The sequence below is a fragment of the Microtus pennsylvanicus genome, chromosome 5 (assembly GCF_037038515.1).
Source record: "Microtus pennsylvanicus isolate mMicPen1 chromosome 5, mMicPen1.hap1, whole genome shotgun sequence".
NCBI classification, from domain to species: domain Eukaryota; kingdom Metazoa; phylum Chordata; class Mammalia; order Rodentia; family Cricetidae; genus Microtus; species Microtus pennsylvanicus.
This window is the reverse complement of record NC_134583.1, coordinates 60553852-60576415: the sequence shown is the minus strand read 5'-3', so window position 1 is coordinate 60576415 and position 22564 is coordinate 60553852. Positions and strand designations below refer to the sequence as shown.

General features: G+C 45.5%; 1 protein-coding gene across 3 annotated transcripts; it reads left to right on the top strand.

The window, feature by feature from the left end:
* Positions 1-3816: 3816 nt before the first annotated feature.
* On the top strand, positions 3817-22315 carry Gp2 (glycoprotein 2). Of its 3 annotated transcripts, none has more exons than XM_075972029.1 (11): positions 3817-3948; positions 5078-5217; positions 7729-8163; positions 9371-9625; positions 10096-10307; positions 10796-10944; positions 12086-12331; positions 13261-13423; positions 15384-15468; positions 17048-17092; positions 19809-22315. In XM_075972029.1, the coding sequence occupies exons 2-11, from the start codon at positions 5136-5138 to the stop codon at positions 19865-19867; spliced, it is 1731 nt and encodes a 576-aa protein (XP_075828144.1). In that variant the 5' UTR covers positions 3817-3948; positions 5078-5135; the 3' UTR covers positions 19868-22315. The 3 variants fall into 3 exon arrangements, with proteins under 3 accessions (XP_075828144.1, XP_075828142.1, XP_075828143.1); XM_075972027.1 differs by having other exon boundaries at positions 9362-9625; XM_075972028.1 differs by lacking the exon at positions 3817-3948 and having other exon boundaries at positions 5050-5217; positions 9362-9625.
* Positions 22316-22564: the final 249 nt, after the last annotated feature.

Below are 22564 nucleotides of genomic sequence, written 5' to 3'. Positions count from 1 at the left end.
GTTTAAAAAATCAGCTTTTGGAGTCATTAATTCAAATCTTCACTGAGCACACCATCACTGTGGGCACTGTCTGTTGTACTGAGCATCACATGGTGGGACTAAAGCAGACCCTTTCCCTATCTTAATGGACTTCACAGACGCTCCGAGAAACTGGGATCTCAGAACAAAAGTTCTGCTATGCTACCTTAGAAAAGACACACAATGTGTCTGAACATCACCTATATAAACACACACACACACACACGCATATATATATATATATATATATATATATATATATATATATATATATATATATATCTGTCCTTCCATTTGCTGAGCTGCTACTGTACCAGTTACTAAGCTATGCCAGGTATATAACAGTGGATACAGGCCGTGATCAGTGCAGACACAAGTCATGCCTCAGAACTTGAACATGCAATTCTTTAGGCTGCCAGGGACTCCAGTCATGGAGAGTTTAACAGACATCAGGAGATGGCAGATTCTTTGCAATGGGGGCAGTCAAGAGTGCCCTCACAAGGATACATTTGGCTTTTCCACAAATGAACTTTGGGGACTTCACATGTTCCAGGCCTACACTGGATGCTGAGAAACATTGGTGGATGAGACAAAGCCTTTTCCTGTCTCCGGGCATCTCAAGTCTTAGAGAAGAGATGTAGAAGCAATGGCAGGTGTCTTGTGTCTCCTTAGGACTCCCGCTCACTAGACTTCTACAGCCAATCCTAAAGCTGCAGCTCTTCTCTCAGGCCCCAGCAGTAGAGGAAAGCACACTTAAGCCTTTTCCGTGGGTAGAGAGACTTTGTGGTGCTTTATCCATGGACAGGAACCAGATCCAATCTACGCTCAGACACCCAGAGATTCCAAAAGTCTCTAGAAAAAAAAGTGTCACCAATGCTGATGGGAACTCTTTTCTCTGACCCACCTGGTTTCCTGGCCTCTCACTGGACCTTCCTGGAGCAGCCAAGGCCTCAGATCAGGGAAAGACACACGTGTGAGTCCAAAGCAAGGACTGCTGGAACAGTATGTCTTATGTTAAGAGCTCTTATCGCACACAGACACGCACAGCACATACAGGCTTCTTGCTGTTATATAAAAGCTCTGCAGGTGACCCACAGGCTAGTCCAGTGCTATCCCAACCACGTTAGTCTGTGTTCCGCTTGGACTGAGGGAGTACGTACGGAACGGTCTGTGCTGTGACTCAGGAGCAGCAGGACTTGAAGGGAAGGTCTGGGTCAAGGAAAACAAGGGCTAAGCTAAAGACAAAGGCCGGGTAAGGGACAGAGGAGAAATGTCCCAATGCCATCTCTACCCCTACCATGTCTTTTCCTTTCTTGCTTTCTGTCTGCTGGTTAAACAACTTAATGTAGCCCCAGCTATTAATTAATTAATATTAATTAGATACCAAATTAAATGCCAGACACTTTTATGGTAGTGAGGAAATAGAGATCAAAACAGCCACTTTGGTAACGACAATACCTTGAAATAATAACCATGCAACGTGACAAGTGGTGACAGCCACGGGGGAGGGGGAAAGGCAAGGACAACATAATAGTCCAATAGGAGTGCCGTTTCACAAAGAACGATAGGGTATGATAAGGTATGGCCTCCCTGACAAGCAGAGGCTGACGGAGTATACGAGTGAACCAGCCTGCTCGGGACAGCTGGGGAACATTGTCACAGGTAGCTGGGATAGAATCTGCAAAGATCCCGAGGCAGAAACTTACATCTCTCCATCAAGGCTGACTGCCACCTGGACGTGGGACGCCTGACTCTTGTTAGGGGGCCTAGAACATACATTTGCTTTTGTCCATTTGTTTACTAAACACATGCTTTCTCAGTGAAGATCAGGAGCCGGGTCCTCAAAGCACCTGCAGACTTGACAGACTAGTTACCAGACCAGGGAATGTGACTGGAGTTGTCCTGGAGAGACACGGGGACAGCAGAGGACCAGACTCGATGTAGAGCTAGGTTCTCCATCCTAGCTTCCTGGCAGAGGTAGTAAAAGGGAAAACGCTGAGCACGGAACAATCTAGGCAGGGGGAAGATTATGCAAGCATTTGGGGATGAGAAAGAGTTCAGAGAATCTGGCATTGGCTGAAGCAGAGCTGGTACAGCGAAGTTGGAGTAGAAGCAGGAAGTGTAAACAGGGTCAGATCCCCAGGGCAGAGTGAGTTAGGAGCAGGGGATAAGACAGGCTGTAGAGACAGAGGCAAGAGAGAAAGCACAGAGAGCAATCTGTAACCAGCACTGAAATCACCCTCTCGCGAGATAGAGACCTGCATTTGGACTGGTCAAGTAAAAGCCAAGAAGACTTGATAGAACCAAGAGGAATTTGAAATGCAGAACGATGAGATGCAGAGCTTCCTGGAATTGAGGCCCGAGGAAGAAAAAAAAGAGTCAAGTCTCCAGTTTGGAAGACTGGTGAGCAGCACCGCCATCGGCCCAGGTGGATGGTAGACAGAGGGAGAGGAGGGCAGTCAGGAGAGCTGATGGACTCCGACTGCAAGCTGCTGAGTTTGAGGGACCTCGGGTGTCTGTTCCCAAGAGGAGAAGCTCAGAAAGATCTTGGGACTCAGGAGAGTGATCTAAGATGGGACTCAACGTGTGGGGGAACTTGAAATTGAGCTATAGTTTGAATCTAAAATGGTCTTCACGGTCCCTTCTTTCCAGCATTTGTTCCCCAGGTGGTGGTGCTCTCTGGAATGCTGTAGTGCCCTTAGGAGATGAGGTGCAGTTGGCAGAAGTCTACCACTGGGGGCAGACTATTCAAGGTTGGGTCTGAGTTCACAGCCTGTTTTCTTCTCTCTACTTCCTGGTCTTTGGTGATGTGAAAAGCCTCTGTCACATGCTCCCATGGCTTAGGCTAAACTATACTGTTCTCTCAGCCATGATGGACTGAAGCCCCCTGTTCTGGTTGGTCTTCTGTCAGCTTGATACAGGCCAGTGTTATCAGGGAAGAGGAACCACAATTGAGAAAATACTTCTATGCTATTGGTGGGGAGAGGGAAAGTCCATGGTGTTTAAGAGTGAAGCCCCTGGTAGGTCAACTACACCCCAGGGGACACCCATACATCCAAGAATATTTGGGCAGTACAAATTGGCCTTGGAGGAAAAAGAAGACATTAGGTAGGGGACAATGGGACTAGATCTTGGAAGACTTGGGTAAGGGGCTAGATATGACCAAGCTTTTAGAGTCTTTTTCACAGTTCTGTGCCTTCTAATGTCTAGGCTAGCCCGCCTATTTTAAGGACTTGAAGGGGGGGGGGCTATACCAATGCTGACTTTGTCCAAAAGCCCTGGCCATCTCTTTCTATTGTACAATTCAACCCATTTCTTAATATGTCATTGGAAATGGGATAAACTCTGTGGTTTAAGAATGGCATTCCCTCAACCCCCTTCCTTCATTCTCTCGTACTCTCTGGGACCAGGTGAATAAAGAGGAAGTGTCCTATTGCAATTAGCTCAGAGCAGGCATTACACTGGACACCTACTGAGCAAACAAGTCTATTTGGTTTCTGTCTACTTTCCTCTGGGCATTTTTGCTTCCTTCTCACTCATGTTTGCTCTGTGGGAATGAACATGGCATTGGCTTTATGAGTTTATTGGAGGATTAGATGGGAAAAATCATGATTGCAAGATACTGGCAATGACTGGTGTAGGCAATCTTAAGTACATACTGCAATTGCTTGCGGAGAACCATTCATGTGGAATAGCACCTTCTGGAAGAGTTTCCATGCAGGTGACACAAAAGCCCTCCTTTCACCACCCTTACGGTAAATGGCTTATCTTACCTACGTCCAACAGGCCCTAGCGCCTGGGAACTTAGCGCCCTCAGCACCAATCATGAAGGGCCACATGAGTGGGGAGTGTCAGTATAAATGAAGCAGACAGCAAGATCTGTTCCCACGCTGGGCAGAAGAGGAAGGAGCCTCGGGTTCTTCGCTGACGGTAAGTCCTGCTCCAAGGCCCAGCAAGCTTTCTCCTCACCAGCAGGTGAGTTTCACCCTCTTTACCTACTTGACTTGCCTGGGGCATCTGTAAACTTTCTGAACCCAGAAGTGATTCTGGACCTTAGCCATTGTCAAATGTTCCCCAGGTCAGTCAGCTCACAGTCCCAGTCATTGGCTGGCTCTGGCCAGCTTATATAGGACATCTTTTCCCTTCCTACTAAAAAGACACAGGTTTCCACTTGGGTTAGCGACTCTCAAAATGCAGTCCCAGGTGCTCCTCTAATCCTTGAAATGACTCATGATATGCCATCAGAAATAGGTTTCTAGCTCCAACTGAACATTTTTTAGAGGCTGCAAGAAATCACCTAGAGGTCCCCTTTCAGGGCATAGAAGGATAAATGTCACCTGAAGTTGACATACATTTTATCTACCTATTATTTACTTGTTTCTTTGCTTTTATTATTTATTCATTAATTATTCTATCATGTAATTTTTTTTTAACTGGGAGTCAGTGTGTGCTATCTTCTGTACTGAGAGAAAAGGGTCTTGGGATTTAATCTAACATAGCACTATGCTTTTGAAATCCCAGAGGACCTGATGCATATGATTAAGACAGACTGCACTCTTACTCATAGGTACCAGCAGGCATTAGAATCCCTGCCTTCAATTTCTCGAGAGTGTCTATTTCCACCTGCGCAGGAACTTTCCAAACACCGCTCTAGGACATTCTGCAGTGCTCACCCACCGTTGGCTTGCTCATTAATGGATTTCATCCTGGAAAGCCCTTAATCCCATCCCTCTCCATTTCTGCACATCAGGCCAGAAGTTTGGCTTTTGAAAACTTGGACCTGTTGCCAGGTCCATGCCATGTCCATAGATGCACAGAGAAGCAGCTGTATAGATATGGTTTGGTTTAACATACTCTCGAAACTAAACTTCTTCACCACAAAATGGGAACCATGATAGCAGCTTCCTGTGGAGTAAGGCAGAGACTTAAGTGAGGCAAACCATGCAAAGGGCTTCAAGCAAATTTTGTCACATGATAGGTGCTGAGCTGAGTTTCAACCTCACCCCCAGGCACAGTGGTCTGTGGGCCTGACCTGACACGAGCCTTTCCTTTCCTGTAGTTACATGGAGAGTCTGCAGACTGCGGTGTGACCTGCAAGCCTCACTTTAAGGGGAAAGATGGTGGGCTGTGACCTGCTGTGGCTGGCTGTGGCCTCCTGCATTCTGATGTTGGCCTCTTCATCTACAACAACACAGCAAGGTGAGTATCTGCTCGCCAGGGGTCACAGATACTCAGCAATACCTAGGGAGTGGGCAGAGGGAGGGAGCAGAAAAGGCCACTCAGTTTGGTTCTAGGAACAGGGAGTTGGGAACAAAGACTTAGAGATAGAGAGAACAAGGAAAGCAGCAATCTCTCGTAGGCGTAAAGGGCAGGGGAGCCAGTAACCTTAGTTCTGCAGCCCCTTTCTGAGAGTGATCAGAGAGCACAGACTGGAAGATAAGAAGGTCACCCTGTCACCCCCTTTCACCTTCCCTATCAAGTTGCTTATCTGTAAAAACAAAGGTACTAGAATTAACAATATTCCTGTCTTCTCTCTCTCTCTCTCTCTCTCTCTCTCTCTCTCTCTCTCTCTCTCTCTCTCTGTGTGTGTGTGTGTGTGTGTGTTTGTTTGCTGTCTCTCCATCCTCCAGCCTCAGCCTTCAGGATTCTGGGATTAAATCCACAGCTTCTAAAACCCATAAATAAGGGCAACCCAGACACTTGCAGAAAAAGTTCCCAGCTGGGAGTGCCAATGTAAGGATCCCTATGGTGGGAAGCTGGGAAGAAAACTGAGCTCCGAGAGCTGAGCTCCTACTCCCGTGGGAAAGAACAGGGTGCTCTGGAAATGACCCAAGAATAACAAGGACAATTCCTCTCCTAAGAGCAAACACAGGCATGATCAAGACTGGAAAATGGCCTTTCCCTGCCTTTTTAAAGCAAAGTCTCACTGGCGCACATAAGATTGTGAGCCCAAAGAGATGCTTAGGTTATCATTCTAGGGGTAACTGGCTGCATCTGGGTGTTGTGTGTGGCATTGTACAGTAACCGTCTCATTTTATCTTTAAGTATTTACCTCCAAAATGAAGCACTCCTCCCCAAAGCGACTCTGGCAGCCTGGAAAGCCCTTCATTTTTTTTAATGGTTGTATATTTACTTATGAATATTAAATAATATAACAATACAACCATCCCTACATTCTTATGTTATCAGAGATATTCTTCCTCTAGATGAAACTTACTTATCTATATATTTATAGCTATGAGTATGCACATGCATGTATGTGTGTGCGCACGCGTGTGCATAGCATGCACATGTGGAATCCAGAAAACAACCTTAGATGCCATTCCTCCAGTACCATCCGCTTTGCTTTTTAAGACAGGGTTTCTCACTTCCGCCACAGCTTAGGTTGACTGGTTGGTGAGCCCCTGAGGACCAGCCTATTTCCACTTCTTCAGCCCTGGGATCAGAAGCTCATGCTACTGTGCCCAGCTCATTAAAGCGAGTTCTCTGTGATGGATCTCACATCTTCATGCTATCTCTTCAGCATCCCTTAATTATTTAATTTTTAAAAGGAATCACTGAAAAAGTCTCTATAACTCAATCACAGGAACAAGATCACAGGTGTACAAATGTCAGGGCCTGAGGTGTGGGAAGGGCATCTGGAAACCTTGAACTATTGGGGTGGTTTTGCATTTGAGTCCTAGGAGAGCTTTATCACTTTTCAAGGTCACCAGCCAGCAGATCAGAGTTGGCTTTAAATCTCCTCTTCCAGCCTCTGACCATCCCCTTCGTTACTTCTCTGCCTCTTCATACATTGTGGCTCACCCCCTCCCTCAACCCCCAAGTGAAAACTCAGCAGCAGAAATGGCCCTGTTAGATGTGTGGTTTTCAGTGGAGGTGATTTCAGCTTTCTGGGACCACCGGTGATGCCCGGAGTCTTCAGAAGCGGCTACTGGCATTGAGAGGGTAGAGGTCGAGGGTTCTCTGATTCTGTTTTGATGGCAGCTACACAATAGTGAATAACACAGCCAATAATATGCCAGTAATACTAAGCTTGAGATTGAGTGGCCTGATTGATCTGTGGATGCCGACCCGTGCTATTATCTACTGATAGGAAACAGTGCTGTTTTTGTAATATATTAAAGATTACAACCAATATTTTAAAATGACTCTCTGTCTCCTTCTCCCCCCCCTCTGTGTGTGTGTGTGTGTGTCTGTGTTTGCACAGGCATGGGAAAATCCCAAGGGCTATACAACAAATCTGTGCTTACTTCTAGAGATGGGTCCAACTTAGGACAACTTTCATTTTATGACGTATTTTGCCAAATCAAGCAACATGATAACAATTGTTTCTGCTTCATTCACTTCACTAATATCTGGGGATTTTCTCAGGGATCCTGTATGATATATTGAGAACAAGAAACATTGACTGAATGGGACACACACAGTGTCCTGCTAGTGGCCCACAGAGAAGCTCTTTGAAACCTTGGGTGGGGCAGTGGGGTTATGTAAGGTGGTGGCTGGGATGTCCTTGCTGCACGCAAAATGCCATGGAAAGTTCTTCCTGACCCTTCTGCTCCCTGAGCGATAAAGTCTGGCATTAATACTGCAGTGTGTACCTATTGGCCTCACTGGAATCATTAGGGCATTCAAAGCAGAATGGAGAAGGGATAAAAACCCCGAAGGCTATGGAGATGCTTGATAAACCTGCACGCTCTCTATTCATCCTAGATTATGGAGGCCCCAGGAACAGTGGCTCTGATGGGCTGGACTGTGGAGCGTCTGGCTCCTGCTTTGACCCTTGTCAGAGTCAGAATTACATCACCCTGGATGACCCATCCAGAAGCACAGAGTACACGGAGGTCTCAGAGGAGTGTGATGACAATCTGCGGGGCTGGTACCGCTTTGTGGGTGAAGGAGGAGTGAGGATGCCAGAGACCTGTGTGGAAGTATTCCGGTGCCATACCTTTGCTCCCATGTGGCTGAATGGAGTTCACCCCAACCTGGGAGATGGCATTGTCAGCCACACAGCCTGTGCCAACTGGAATGAAAACTGCTGCTTCTGGAGTTCTGAGGTCAAGGTGAAGGCCTGCTCAGAAGAATCAGGAATCTTTCATGTATACAAGTTTCAGGGCACCCCTGAATGCAGTCTGAGATACTGCACAGGTAAGAACCCCTGAATGCAGTCTGAGATACTGCACAGGTAAGAACCCCTGAATGCAGTCTGAGATACTGAACAGGTAAGAACCCCTGAATGCAGTCTGAGATACTGAACAGGTAAGCAGCAGCTGCAGGACAGGGTGCCTTTTAGTGCCCAGGACTCAGAGGATCCAGAAAGGTCCAAGAGGAGACTAAGCAAAGCAGCCACCACCACTAGGCTCCTGTCAGAAATACACATGGAAACATAATTTGGGAGCTGCCAGGCACAAGCCAGAGATTCACATTTGAGTGTGAGATAGCCTGAATTATAAATGCATATTGCATAATTCCAGGCGAGTTAGAAGACTCAGTAGCTAAAATGTGCTTGCTCTACGAGTGTGGGGACTGTGGGGATAACCCTCAGCACCCATGTAAAAAGCTGAAGACAGCCAAGCTCGCCTGTTACCCCAAGACTGGGAATCAGAGACAGGAGTCTGGGATTTATTAGCTGCCAGTCTCGACCCAGGTTCAATGAGAGACCCTGTCTTAGGGAAAGAAGGTGAAGAGGGGCTGAGCAGGACACCTGATGTTCTCCTCTAGTCTCTGTGCATAGGTGAGTGCTCACACCCACACATCCATGCACAGCACGCGCGCGCACACACACACACATCCATGCACAGCACATGCGCATGAGCACACACACACACACACAAATCATATCAAGAACCCAGGCTCACTCAAATTTTACTTTTGTCAATTTTTACTCTTCTTAAAACCTGTTTTCTTATCTGAAACAAAAGGGCAAAACTAACAGCTTGCATTGCTCACAGTGCACCCGTGACCATTCCACTTTAAACATATGGATGCCCTGAATCTCCCTAGTCAGTTCATGAAATGGGGTCTATGTAGTCATTCATATTAGCATCTGGAGCACAAAAAGGTCCAAAAGCTTTCCCTGTGTCACAGAGCTGGGATGCAGAAGAGCCAGGCTTTAAACCCAGGTCCTATAACCCTGGCAACCGTGGACTTAAAATCTTTGGCCTGGCAGCTTCAGGGATGTTACTCACTCTGCTGGAAATGGGAATCAGGAACTATGAGTTGGAGGTTTGGCTCTTCTGGCAAGAATCTCATATGTTTATAAAGACTGAAGGAATGAGAGAGTTGGCTTGGGAGGACTCAGACCCTTTCCGCTCTGCATCTTATTCCTCTTCCTCTGTCCCTCTAGAACCTGAAGAACCCACCCCCACCCCCCCCGAAATCACCACTGAACCCACCTCTGCACCCACCACTGAACCCACCCCTTCACCCACCCCTAAAACCACCCCTGCACCCACCTTTAAAACCACCCCTGTATCCACTTCTAAAACCACCCTTGGACCCACCCTTGAACCCACCGAGTGTGATATCACTTGCCGTCCTGAGGAGAAATGTGTTCTACTCCAAGATGGCTCCTGGACCTGTGTCTGTAATCCGGACCTCAGTGTTTCTGGTGAGTAGCTCCGGGGGCAAAAGGAATGAGACAGGGTCGGGATAAAGCAGGGACCAGTGTCAGGGGCCATGGAACTGACACTGGGGACATCTCGAGATTTGGTTAGGCTACTTGTTACGAAGCCAGTGGGTTTGCAAGGGTGGAGAGGGTGGGGCCAAACCAGACTTCCAGGTCAGCTGGTGGAACACTGGTGGCACGGGCATCTGGCTTTGGTTTAGTGTTGAATATAGAACCACTTTGATTTTCCAAGAGCAGCTAAGTCAAGCCTGTATCTGAGATGCTTGGAAGTCTTCAATCGGAGACCTCTTTTTATCAGTGTGAGTGTGACTTCTGTTGTGGTCTCTGACCCCATCTAGTCTATCCTGCAGCTCGATGGGCATGGTCAGTTTGCCAAAAGGCAGAGAAGGAAGACGTTCCTCGTTGATTCCAGTTCTCTGTCCACACCATTGACCTTACTCTTGACCTCCTAGATCCTCAGAGTCTGCAGCCTGAGCTGGACTGTGGACCTAGTGAGATTAAGGTGAAGCTGGACAAGTGCTTGCTGGGAGGTCTGGGTTTCAAGGAGGAGATCATTACCTTCCTGAATGATCGGAACTGCAGTGGAATCATGCAGAATGAGCCCAACAACTGGGTGTCCGCCACCAGCCCCGTTGGGGCTAATGCCTGTGGGAACATTCTGGAAGTAAGTGATATTCACTCTGCTGTAGTAGCGGGTGGGATCTGGGCTCACGGGAGCATCTTTAGAGCAGTGAGATTGTAGGCAAATAACTCGTCCTCATCAGGCTGCCAGGGCTCTGTGGATTTACACATGTTGGTCCATGTTGAAGAGGTTAGGCTGGGCTTAGCACTTGAGCTTCGTAAGGTCAGCTCTGATCACAATGATCTTCGTTAGGGGTGGTGTGGGAAGAGCAAGCATGGCAGCCCTGACTCTTCCCCAGGGTTCATCATCCAATTTCTAGTGTTTACTCTGGGCTTCCTGTAAGTACTGGCGCTGCAGGAAAAAGAGGACCCCTTACTCTCTGAAGGGTTGGGGGGGGAATGTGTGTGTCAGAATTCAGTTGACTGCATGGCTGGGAACACTGACTACGGACTCAGGTAGATCTGAGTTTGAGATAAACACCTACACACATCTGCATAAACTCATGTGCTTTCATTTTTTTTATACCAAAGAACAATGGGACCCATGCCATCTACAGAAACAACCTCTCCTTGGCCACTGATTTCATCATCAGGGACTTCCTCGTCAATGTCAACTTCCAGTGTGCCTACCCACTGGACATGAAGATCAGCCTCCAAACTGCACTTCGCCCCGTTGTGAGGTATGATCACACACACAATCCGTGATGACCACACAGTGCTACCACGCCCACCGCAGGAGCTTCTGATCACTACATTTCTGTATTGAAGCTAAGGATATTGAGAATGATCAAGAAACTAATGATTAGTAAAGATTTTTACTATGAAGCAATGCTGTACCATGGATTGGTGCTCGAAATGTGCTCAGGAAGCAAAAACTTCAGACAAGTTCATTCACCTTGAGGGAAAGGCAGTGAACAACCAATCATATCAACAGTCATAATTGATAATCGTTTGCAAATCAGATAATGCAACGTAGGAGAAATATAGGGTACTTCGGGTCAGTAGGCATGGATCCCAGACCTGATCTTTGTGTGGTAGAGATCGGAAGGGGTCTAGGAGGCTTTCCTGCAGGCTTGAGATTTAAGTCAAGTCTACTTTAGAAGAACAGCACCTATACTCACAAGAAATAGAGTGAAACAATGGTTTGGTGTGATTGGATCCAGGCAAGGCTTTTGTTTGCATTTTGTTTACCACTGCCCCTTTTTCCCAGAACGAAGCTCACTAAACTAGGTTTTATACAACTCTAGAATTGCCAAGGGGTTTTTCTAAACTGTCAGCCAGAAATCCAGGGTGCTTGTCTCATTCCCCCGATTGCCTCCTGGGCTCACAGAATTGCAGGATGTGAAGAATTAAGAATGTCAAAGTTCAAAGGTTTTCAGGCTATCTCGTGTTGGAGCCCATGTTCATAAATATAAAAATGAAAGTCATTTATCTTGTTCAGACTGGGATCGGTTGAAGCTTGTGGGGTGGACACAAGAGACAAAGTCTAAAAATTGTGAGCCTGTAAGAGCTGATCCCAAACCCCATTGCCCAGGTGACGATATGGTGCTGTGTACTAACCCGTGTTCCTTGAGTGAGAGTTTGATGTAGCTGCCACACAGGGGGAATGGGCGCAAATCCTGGAGACAGGCTTGCTAGTCTGTCAAGTTCAGAGCTTAAATGCCAATAAGTGGTCTGTTTCAATGGATTATCAACTAGTTCATTTACAGATCAGAGATACATCATTTTCTCCATAATATTGTCATAGTGTAAGGCTTGATTTAGTTGCTTCTTTCCTGTCAAAGCCTGATGTTTCCACTCTTGTGGTTTTCCTCGTCTCAGTTCCCTGAATATTGATGTGGGTGGGGCAGGAGAGTTCACTGTCAGGATGGCCCTCTTCCGAGACCAGAGCTACACACAACCGTATGAAGAGGCCCAAGTGGAGCTTCAGGTGGAGTCTATGCTCTACGTGGGTGCCATCTTGGATAGAGGAGATGACTCCAGGTTCAAGCTGTTGCTGAGGAACTGCTATGCCACACCCACAAAAGATAAGAATGACCCCGTGAAGTACTTCATCATCAGAGACAGGTATCAGTACACTCTGGGATTAATTGTTTTTGTTTATTTTGTTTTGTTCTTTTCGTAGCTAAGGTTTGGATAAAAATGTTGTCTCATCCATTGCTGGCTGAGTGCAAATTGATTCACTTTATTTGGAAATAATTTGCCTTTATGTCCTGATTGATCTTGGAAGATTATTCCTGATATTTTAACCTAAAGTATTAAAACAAGCTGGATGAGTGGGGTAAATAAATACAAATAATTTCCCATCTTAGTATTCTTGATAACTTCCCCATTATGTTTACTGTTAAAATATAGTTCAATTGAGTAATAATGGACTATTATATAAATGTTTATATTGATTAAAATGAATGTGATATACAAATATTACAGGACAAGATATTCTTGTATGTCATTTAATGATAAAACAAAGGAAATGCCTGCCTGGAGGTTACAGTTCAAATATTAATGGTGCTTAGTAAAATTCATGTTTGGGCTCAGCTGTGTGGCCAGCTCTGTAGTGAGAAATGCAACACAGTGGTCTCCCTAAGTGCTCATCTCAATTATATAAAATGGACATGCCTGTCTCTGCTTTACAATCAAGGGATGCATGGAGGGTCAGAGGAAAATGGATGGTATGATCACATTTCATTGTACATGTGTATGGAATACTCAAGAATACAGAAAAAATTAAAAAGAGTATGGAGGAAAAAAACTGGATCATGGAGGCCCAATAAGGATGATTAACTAGACCTGAATCACTTACATAGAAATGGGGACTGGAATCTTCTGATTCATCCTAGAAACTGGGCACCCCAAAACTTAAACCGTACAAACTTATTGCGGAAAGACAGACTAGAAAAATGAGAGTATGACAGACAGAACCTGGGGCAGAGGGCTCTTTAGTGCTCTCCAGTGTGGGGTTACAAGTTACACCTTTGCCCCTTTTATTCTCCTAGCTGCCCAAATCAACAAGATTCCACCATCAACGTGGAGGAGAATGGGGTGTCCTCAGAAAGCCGGTTCTCAGTACAGATGTTCATGTTTGCTGGAAATTACGACCTAGTTTTCCTGCATTGTGAGGTGAACCTATGTGACTCCACTAACAAAGAGTGTGAACCAGTGAGTGTCTCTTTGGACTGGTACCCAGTTGGCTGTCCACATTTATTTATTGGTGTCATGGATGGAAAGGATGAATAGATGCATAATTGGAAGGAAGATAGGAAGGAAGGAAGGAAGGAAGGAAGGAAGGAAGGAAGGAAGGAAGGAAGGAAGGGAGGGAGGGAGGGAGGGAGGGAGGAGGGAGGGAGGGAGGTGTGGAAGGAGCTTCGGATTGCATTCCTGCCACCCGGCTCCCGGCCGCCTGGCTAGCTTATGCCCTGAAATAACAACACACAAACTGTATTCATATAAACACTGCTTGGCCCATTTCTATTAATGTGTGTAGCACCACGAGGTGGTGACTTACCAAGGAGATTCTAGCCTACGTCCATCTTGGGTCTGAGCTTCATCGTGTCTGCCCTGGAGAGGAAAATCATGGCAACTGCCTGAGGCATCTTACCTCACTTCCTCTTCCTCCCAGCATTCTGTTCTATCTACTCCACCCACCTAAGGGCTGGCCTACCAAATGGGCCAAGGCAGTTTCTTTATTAACCAATGACCTTCCTGCATCAGGGAGGGAGGGAAGGAAGGAGGAAGGAAGGAAAAGGAGAGGAAGTAGGGAAGGAAGGAAGTTGGTTGAATGGATGGATGCTTGAAGAGGTGGAAAGACAGATGGGTGGGAGGCTGGATATAAGGAAGAGAAGAAAGAAGAAAGAAGGTCTAGACTGAGCATCCCCAAAGCCTATTTATGAGCAAATTATTGTCTCTTCATAAGGCAGATCAACTTTCCTTGGCACAACATCTGTTATGAATGATTATGTTGTTATAGGTTGAGAATCATTGATTCAAAAATTTCAAACCCAAAATGATCCAAACTCTTAAAGTTTTTGAGGGACAAGATGAAGCTCAAAAAGTTTCAGATTTTGTAGAAGGTTGGGTTGCGGATTCTCAGATTATAAATGACTAACTTGTAAAGACCGTGAATGTTCCAAAATCTGAGAAACTCCCAAATGCTGACTATTTCTGGACCTCAGGTTTTCAGTGAGGGGCAAATGTGACCCTGTGGTGAGGCCTTCTCAGTCCCTTCTCTGTGTCAGGCTCTGCACTAAAGTGCCCGCATCTTATCTTCTTGAGCTCTCACAATGACTATTTAATCAAGCCTATTATGCAAATAAAGAAACTGAGGCTCAGAGAAGTCCCTGACACAGCCCCATATAGGGCTAGATGTTACAGGTTAATATCAAAATTGGAGTGTTCCACATCTGAGCTGTGACTCCTAAGCCCATACTTTCACACCTAATGGGCAATGTTTGAATGGCTGATATTCCTTGGGTGCTTACAATGTGTCTATATGTTGCTGTCATACTTCATGTTAATGTTAAAAACCAAATGTGTAGGGTTGGGGAGAGCTGAATGCTAAAATGTTCGCTATACAAGCTGAAGGACCTGGGTTTGGATCCCCAGAACCCATGAGAAAACTCGGATGCCAGCGTTGTCTGTAACCCAAGTTCTTGGAGGACAGAGACAGGATTCTGGGGTCTCACTAACTCACCAGCCTAACCAAAAGGACAAGCTCTAGGTTCGTTGAAAGATCTTGATTAAAAAGGAAGATGACAGCAATATAGACAGACACTTGATATCAATCCTTTGCTCCCCACATGCTTGTACACATAAATGAATAAATGAATGTATGAATAACTAGCTAAATAAAACTAGATATGAACTATGTGATCATAGATAGATAAAGACATTTGTCCCAATTATACAAGAGAGGATAGAGATAAGAATCAAACCCAGGTATGTTAAAATGTTACTGTGAATTCTCACGGATGAAAGAAACTATAGCATCAAAAAGAAGGTCATAGGGTGGGTTAACCACGTACTTAGGCCATAGGTTCACAGATGTTCATACCCTTGACAACCTGCACATAGGAACCAGGTATTTACATTTTGATATAACAAGAGTCCTATGTCTCTACAGTCTTGCTCTAGAAGTCAGCTCCGCAGCAGTGGACCAGGCATCAACTTGGCCCAGGTTCTGGACTTAGGACCCATCAGTAGGAAAGGTTAGTATGTGAGTCCTGGTGCAAGGACAGCTGACCAAGTGTCAATAATTACCTGTGGATGCTTGGGGTCACCAAGGCCAGACCCCTGCCCCCGGGCTTTTCTTCTTTCTCACTGCACCCATCGCTGTGAATGTGTCTTTCTATGGAGTGGAGCTGTCTTGGCATTTATGGCGGTGCCTGGGTAATAGAGGCTGGGTGTAACTCTTGTATTCATCAGTATACTTAATCCTCCCATGACTGTGTTCATTTAGTTGTTAGAACTCCAGGTTTAGAGAGATTAACAGACTCGCCTAAGATCACTTGCTTATGAGTGGCAGGAGTTAGAATGAACCCAGAATAGTCTGATTTCACCGCTTTCCCCCACAGCTGGCCCGGGGTCCTGTAATTCCTCTCTAGCAGGGTGGATGTGCTTTCCAAAATTTAGCCACGATCCTCTGGAGATAGGAAATGGGGGAAACAATGCAACCACTCTCTCATGCTTCATCCATCTCACACAAGTGTGTGTGGTACTCTCGTGGTTGTTATTGCCACCTGACTGGAGGAGCAAGAGCCCCTCCTGCCAAGAAAGAAAGAGCTTTCTGCCTTGACGAAATTAAGATGCAGTAATGTGAATTCTCATCAAATAATAGTATTTTTATCTGCACTCTGTGCTGAACAGCTTTATGTATATCATCAGCCCGGCTGCCCATGGCAACCTCAGGCGGTTACCACCGGTCCCTCTTCTCCTTCTGGGATGAACAGGCTGAGCTGTCTCATGAGGAAGTTCTGCCTTGAGTGGCCCTGCCCCCTCACCGAGCTCACAACTTGGAGCCCTGTGCAGTGTCACAGGACAACTTGAGGAGGGGGGATTTGGGGGCAAACACACAGGTCTTGTTAGCTATTCATTGCGGTGACTGGATTGCTGGGGAAAGGACCAAAGAGGAAAGACCTATTTGGATTCATGATTTCAGAGGTTTTGGTCTATGGTGGCTTGCCTCCATGTTTTGGGGCCTCTAGCCAGGCAGAAGATCACAGAGGAAGAATGAGGTGGAACAAAGCTGTTTGATTCATTGCGGTGAGGGAGGGAGAAGGGAGGGAGAGGAAGGGAATCCATGGAGCTCTCCCCATTTCCTCTTTAGTCCAGGCTGTAGAATAGTTACACGCACATTCAGGGAAGTCTTTTATTCCTTGAGCTGATCGGTGGAAAATCCTTCACAGACACACCCAGAACTTTGTCACCCCCTAGGGACCTCTCAACCCTTTCTAGCTGATGGTGGGAAGTGACTGTCATGCTGGAGCTGCAATCCCAACTCTGACACTGTCTGAAAAGAAAATCAACTTAGCGAGTTCCTTGACATCACTGAGCCTCTGTCTTCCCCACAGGCAAATGGGAGGTGAAGAGTCTTTCTTCACAAACCTGTTAGGAAGATTAGACAGAAGCTGCATGGAATGTTCTTAGATATGCGCCTGCCAAGTCACTGAGGCCTCCACAGTGAGGGTTGCCAGTTGGGGTAGTAATCGGGTCCAGGAGGGCTGGGAGCAAGACTGTAGCCATCAGAGGATGCCCAAGGAGACCATCACCTTCTGCTCTTGCCCACAGGTGCTCAGACTCTCGAGACCTCAAGTGGGACTCCCGGCACTGCAGGTACATGGCTTCCTTATGATCTCATAGCACTGTGGAGTCTCTTTCCTTCCATTCTCCAACCCTCTGGACATCAATGTACCCCTTTCAGTGTGCCAGGCCCTGTTTTGGGGTCCTGACCCGGGAAATGATGCTGACCCAAGGGTGCTTCTGTAATCTAGCACAGGAGACACTTGCTTAGCAACAAGTGTTTTCCAAGTGCTACCCTGTGCCAGGAACTGTTCTAGGAACTGATAATATGTTGCTGATAAAGACAGGCCAGGTGACTACACTCATAGAACTTATGTTCCAGGACGATAAATAGACAATAAAAAGCAAAAAAAAAGATAGGAATAAAAGATGAGTAGTATTATAGGAAGCTATAGGCATAAGTAATAAAGTCTTAAATCAGAGAGAAGTTTATTTCTCTAACACATAAATGAAATCTTTGGGTAAGAAAATCCATGATCGAGCCATCAAAGATTTAAGCTTCTTCCAGCTTACTCTTTCAGGTATGGCCATCATTTTTTTCCCAGACAGAGTTTCTCTATAGTTTTAGAGCCTGTCCTGGAAGTAGCTCTTGTAGACCAGGCTGGCCGCGAACTCACAGAGATCCGCCTGCCTCTGCCTCTATAGTGCTGGGATTAAAAGCGTGTGCCACCACTGCCCGGCCTGTGGCCATCATTTTTATGGTCCAAGATAACAGCCAGGCTTGAAGAGAAAGAACATGAAGGAAATCAATGAGTATTATGATTCTGGCAGCTGGCATCTCACATCTTCATTTGTATTCCATTGTTTATTATCTAGCTATGTGGCTATACCTGGCTGCAAATGAACATGGGAAATGGAATCTTTGTTTTGGATGGCAATGTGTCCAAACAATGTTTGATGGTGTAATGATCGAAGTAGGAAGATAGGGTAGTCAGAAGTGTTAGAAGAAATAATATTTGACCAAGAGAGCAAATGTCTCTAGATCAGGAACTACGAGATGAGTGAAACCCTCCAGGCAGAGGCAACAAGAGCTGACTAAATAAGTGAGACAGGGCATAGGCTCAAGTGTCAAGTGGGTGGACAGAGCCTGAGCGCATAGGGACCTAACTAACCATACCAGAGACAAGAGAGTTTCACACGGCACAGATATGCCTGAATGGGTGTTGATGAATGACTTAGAATTTAAGACCAGAGACATTGAAGAATATGTTTTGGATACTATGGAAAATACATTTTTCTCTATCCTCTGAAAGATAGATATTAGTGAACCCAGATGGGAAAAGGTTCTTTTTGTGTTCAAATCCTCAACTTTGCAGCAGGCTAAGTATTTCCCAAATAAGTACAGTTCAGTGATAACTTCAGATGACATTCAGAAAAGAAAGACCCATTGTGTGAAATGCACAGAGCACAGAGTAAAAGCGCCTAGAAGTCAGGGACCTCACGTCTCTTTCATTTCCACCACTCCTTCAGGTTAGCATCTTGCTCAGAACTTTCCAGGTGGGCTGCAAACACTGGACCCTTCTAGGGGAGGGGAATGGAGCTTCTGAGAGGGAACAGCCACCACAAGAGGGCTCTGTGTTTCCCATAATTTGCAATCACTCAGAATCATTTCTGAGGCTTCAGGATTAACTATCAAATGTCTAAGTCTTATTGTAAAAACTGTCATATATTTGTGTTCCTGAGAATCACACTCCCTTCCTCACACTCTAGGGCATCATCAAGTGACTTTCAATTGTTGGTGGTGGGGGACACTGTGATTTGGCAGTGGTCTCAAAGGGGTCGACATGTTTATACAAGACAACAGTCATTGAACATTCCCCCTCCTTAACACTGAGCATTAAATAGTGTGCAGAAGACACACACATACATGCAGACACATGTGCATGCATGGGCACACACACACAAATCCTAGATATCACAGTTTAATTTTCAAAATCAACATTCGCACAATACTTACCACATTCTACGCACATATTTTATATTTTATCTTATTGCAGCATTATTTATTGAACCTAAAACCACACATTTGCCATGCAAACATGTTGCCACTGAACTATAGCTCTCAATCCACACATGATATTCCAAATGCTTGATATAAATTGATTCACTTAAACCTTATGAAACCTGATAAATCAATAGGTGCAATTAATAGTTACCTTTTGTACATAAGGACGCTTGAGACACAGAGAAGGGTAATGTCTTATTTAGGACTACCCAGGTAGTTACAGAGCTAAGATTCCTAGCTAGAAAGTCAAGCCTCAGAGATAGCACATTCTAATCCTTCCTGCCTCTGCATTCGTAGTCACTGTAAGTAATGCTAGTGTTATAACCAATAACCCTAAATCTATGCCTTTGTGCTAGGGGATACAGTTCTGAACTAGGAAGTCCTTAGAAAGCCAGGCTCCTCCTACCCTCTGGTAATTCCTGGCCACATCACTGTGTTCCGTGAGTCAGATCTCGGACACTTGGCAAATGAGCGAGCACGAGGGAGGCTTTTATGACTAGTCCTACAAACGGAATTGAAAACTTCCATCCTTATTTCACTGACAAGATCTAATCAGATGGTACCACCTATCTTCAAAGAAGGCTGAGAAAACTGCCCAGAAGAAAATGAGAAAAGCAGTTGTTGTCCCAACCAAATCTAGGGCGATGTTGCTTTTCCCTTCCACAGCAAGTGACAGGGAGGCCAGCTGGCATTGGCTGCTAAGCTCCAAAGCTCAACACTTGACTCATGTCCCTTGTGTTTCAGGGTTCCTGATGGCCTGGCCCATGCTCTTCCTGCCTGTCTTCCTGCCTTGGCTGTTCTGAGAGGCCAGCTGGGCATCTGGCTGAGAAGCTCAGGTTCTTCCCTCTGGCGATGGCTCTCATCCAGCCTTCTTCAGCAGAACTGGATCCCTCTGTGTATCATGTGGACAGCCCTGGTTCAAGGCTAGGCTGGGTTTGGAGAAAGGGAAGAGCACGCTCCGTTATGTTCCTCTTTTTCTCATGTTGAGACCCTGCCAGTTTGTCCTAGGCCAGCTTGCTCACTCATTAGTGGGGCTTGGAAAGAGAACCCAGATCCGCTTGGTTTCTCTTTGATGCTAGTAATTAGTGGAAATGCAATGCATATTAGAACTCCTGGATAGAGGTGTCCTGCGAGTGGGTAGAAAGTCCATGGTTCTTCCTAAATGTTTCATGTCCTGAAAGTTGGTGAATTGAAACCCATTGACCCTGGCATTCATTCTCTCTGCTGTGTTTCATTCTGGCAACAGTCACGTGGGAACATGTGGTTGTGAGGAGGGGAGTGTGGACTCTCAAAGGGGAGACTAGTCCCACCACTCATCTATGCCCTCCACCATTACAATGGCACCTAGAGCTGCACAGATCTCTACACTTGGGGCCCAGATGCTGGAGGAACAGCTTTTTTTTTTTTTATGCAGAACTGCCATTACCATGGAGAATAGCCCTTGCTGTTAGCATTGTGGTATGCTTGCTCTGGAGGACTAAGCAGGGGAAGGCAGACTGAAAATGATACATCAATGCTGTTGTGGGACTCTAGCCACAAAACCTAGAAGATAGGTGATGTCCCATCCTGCAGACTTTTAACTAATTATCCCAAAACACTTTACAAAGACTTGACCAATGAGGAATGCTTCCTTTCCTCACAGATACACATGAGGCTTCTCCAAGCTGACTTCTGGAAGAACAGTAGAAGCCAGAGTCAGAGCCTGGGTGCTAGGCATGCCTGTCTGCTGAGAGTTTCCACTGCACAGCCTTGTTCAGACAGGATATGGGTTCCAAAACACAGAGACTTCAACTAACTCAGGCAAAAGGGGAATAATTGTAGGTGTATCACAGTCTAGTCTGACTAATTTATGATTTCTAGAGATTGTATTAAATAATGTGATAATATCAAAGCAAGAAGGCCAGGGGCGAGGAGTATATCCCAGTTGCACACACACTAAGAATCAGATTGCAGAAGTCATGATGCACCCTAGTTTGTCCATCTTTCCATCCTTCAGTCTTCCTGAATCTACACAGCTGGTACATCTACTTATTATCTGTTGCAAGGAACCGCTTGTTTGTCCTGGCTGCACAGAACCAAAATAATCACACAGAAACTTTATTAGTTAAAACACTGCTTGGCCCATTAGCTCTAGCTTCTTATTGGCTAACTCTTACATATTAATTTAACCCATTTCTATTAATCTGTATATCACCACGAGGTTGTGGCCTACCAGCAAAGTTTCAGTACATCTCTGGTGGCAGATCCTTGGCATCTGTCTGACTCTGCCTTCTTTCTCCCAGCCTGCCATTTAGTTTTCCCTGCCTACCTAAGTTGTGCCCTATCAACAGGCCAAGGCAGTTTCTTTATTCATTAATGGTACTCAAGCATACAGAAGAAAATTCTGCATCAATTATCTTTGGACGTCTCCTGCACTTCAGTTGCACATACCTTCCTAGTTCAAAGAGTAGCAGCGATGGTCTAGCATGTTGCTGTCCCCCACTCACGTTGTCTTAGGACGATCCAATTTGCTGTTTGAATGAGGGTGTTTCCTAGCTCCCTACAACTGAGACTGGGTAAGCGGGACCAATGAACACTACGTAGACAATGAGACTAATCTCATGGGTAGGTCAACATCTCACAGGCCATGAGGAGAGCACCTTCTGTTTCTCTGAAAGCTTTAAGGTCTTTGTCTACTGCATTCCAAAGACAATGGTATGGTAGGAACTGGCCTACAGCAGAGGTTTGAACATCTTAAATGTCTCCTCTCTCAATGGCCCACTTTTTCTTTTCAGTAGAATAAAGGGTTTGGGGCCAGAACAAGGTTCTTAAATCTTTTAAATGGTAAAGTTCTTCTTTTAAGTATAATTCTAAATGAACCCCAATAGTTTGAGGTGAAAACAAACAGACTCCTGTTGCTGTTAGGTAAGAGGCTTATCTCTTCCATCTTTGACTCACTTTTCATCAGGACCTCACAGCAATCACAAAATAACACATAAAGCAACCAGGAGCAAAACACTATGGATTCCTGGGAAGTAGGAACTTGAGTATCTCCTCCAAAGGAAGTCAACAGAATTCCACCCAATTAGAGCCAAACTTGGATGTACAATACCTGCTGTCTATAAGCCTGTTGGTATCTATCTGTCTATTATCTGTCTAGCCCTCCATCTCATCTACTTATCAACTTATTTAGCCACCTATGTGTCATAAAGCTAGCTAGGTAACGAGTTGTACTGCTTTTTACTTTTCCTACAAATGAACATGCTATTAGAGTAATAGTCTCTGACTCGTCCCTCCCCTTTGTTCATATATACATTTTGTCAATACCAAATTTAGCAGCACCAAATATCTGCTAAATCTCAGGCCTGTGCTCTAGCTAAGATAATACATGAAACACAGTTCTTTCCCTCAGATTGGTTCTGACAGAACATCCTTAAGAATACCACACTCAAATACATGTATGCCTGCCCTTGGTTGCCAGTCCTGTGCACCTCAATGCTTCAGGCTATACTAACATCCAA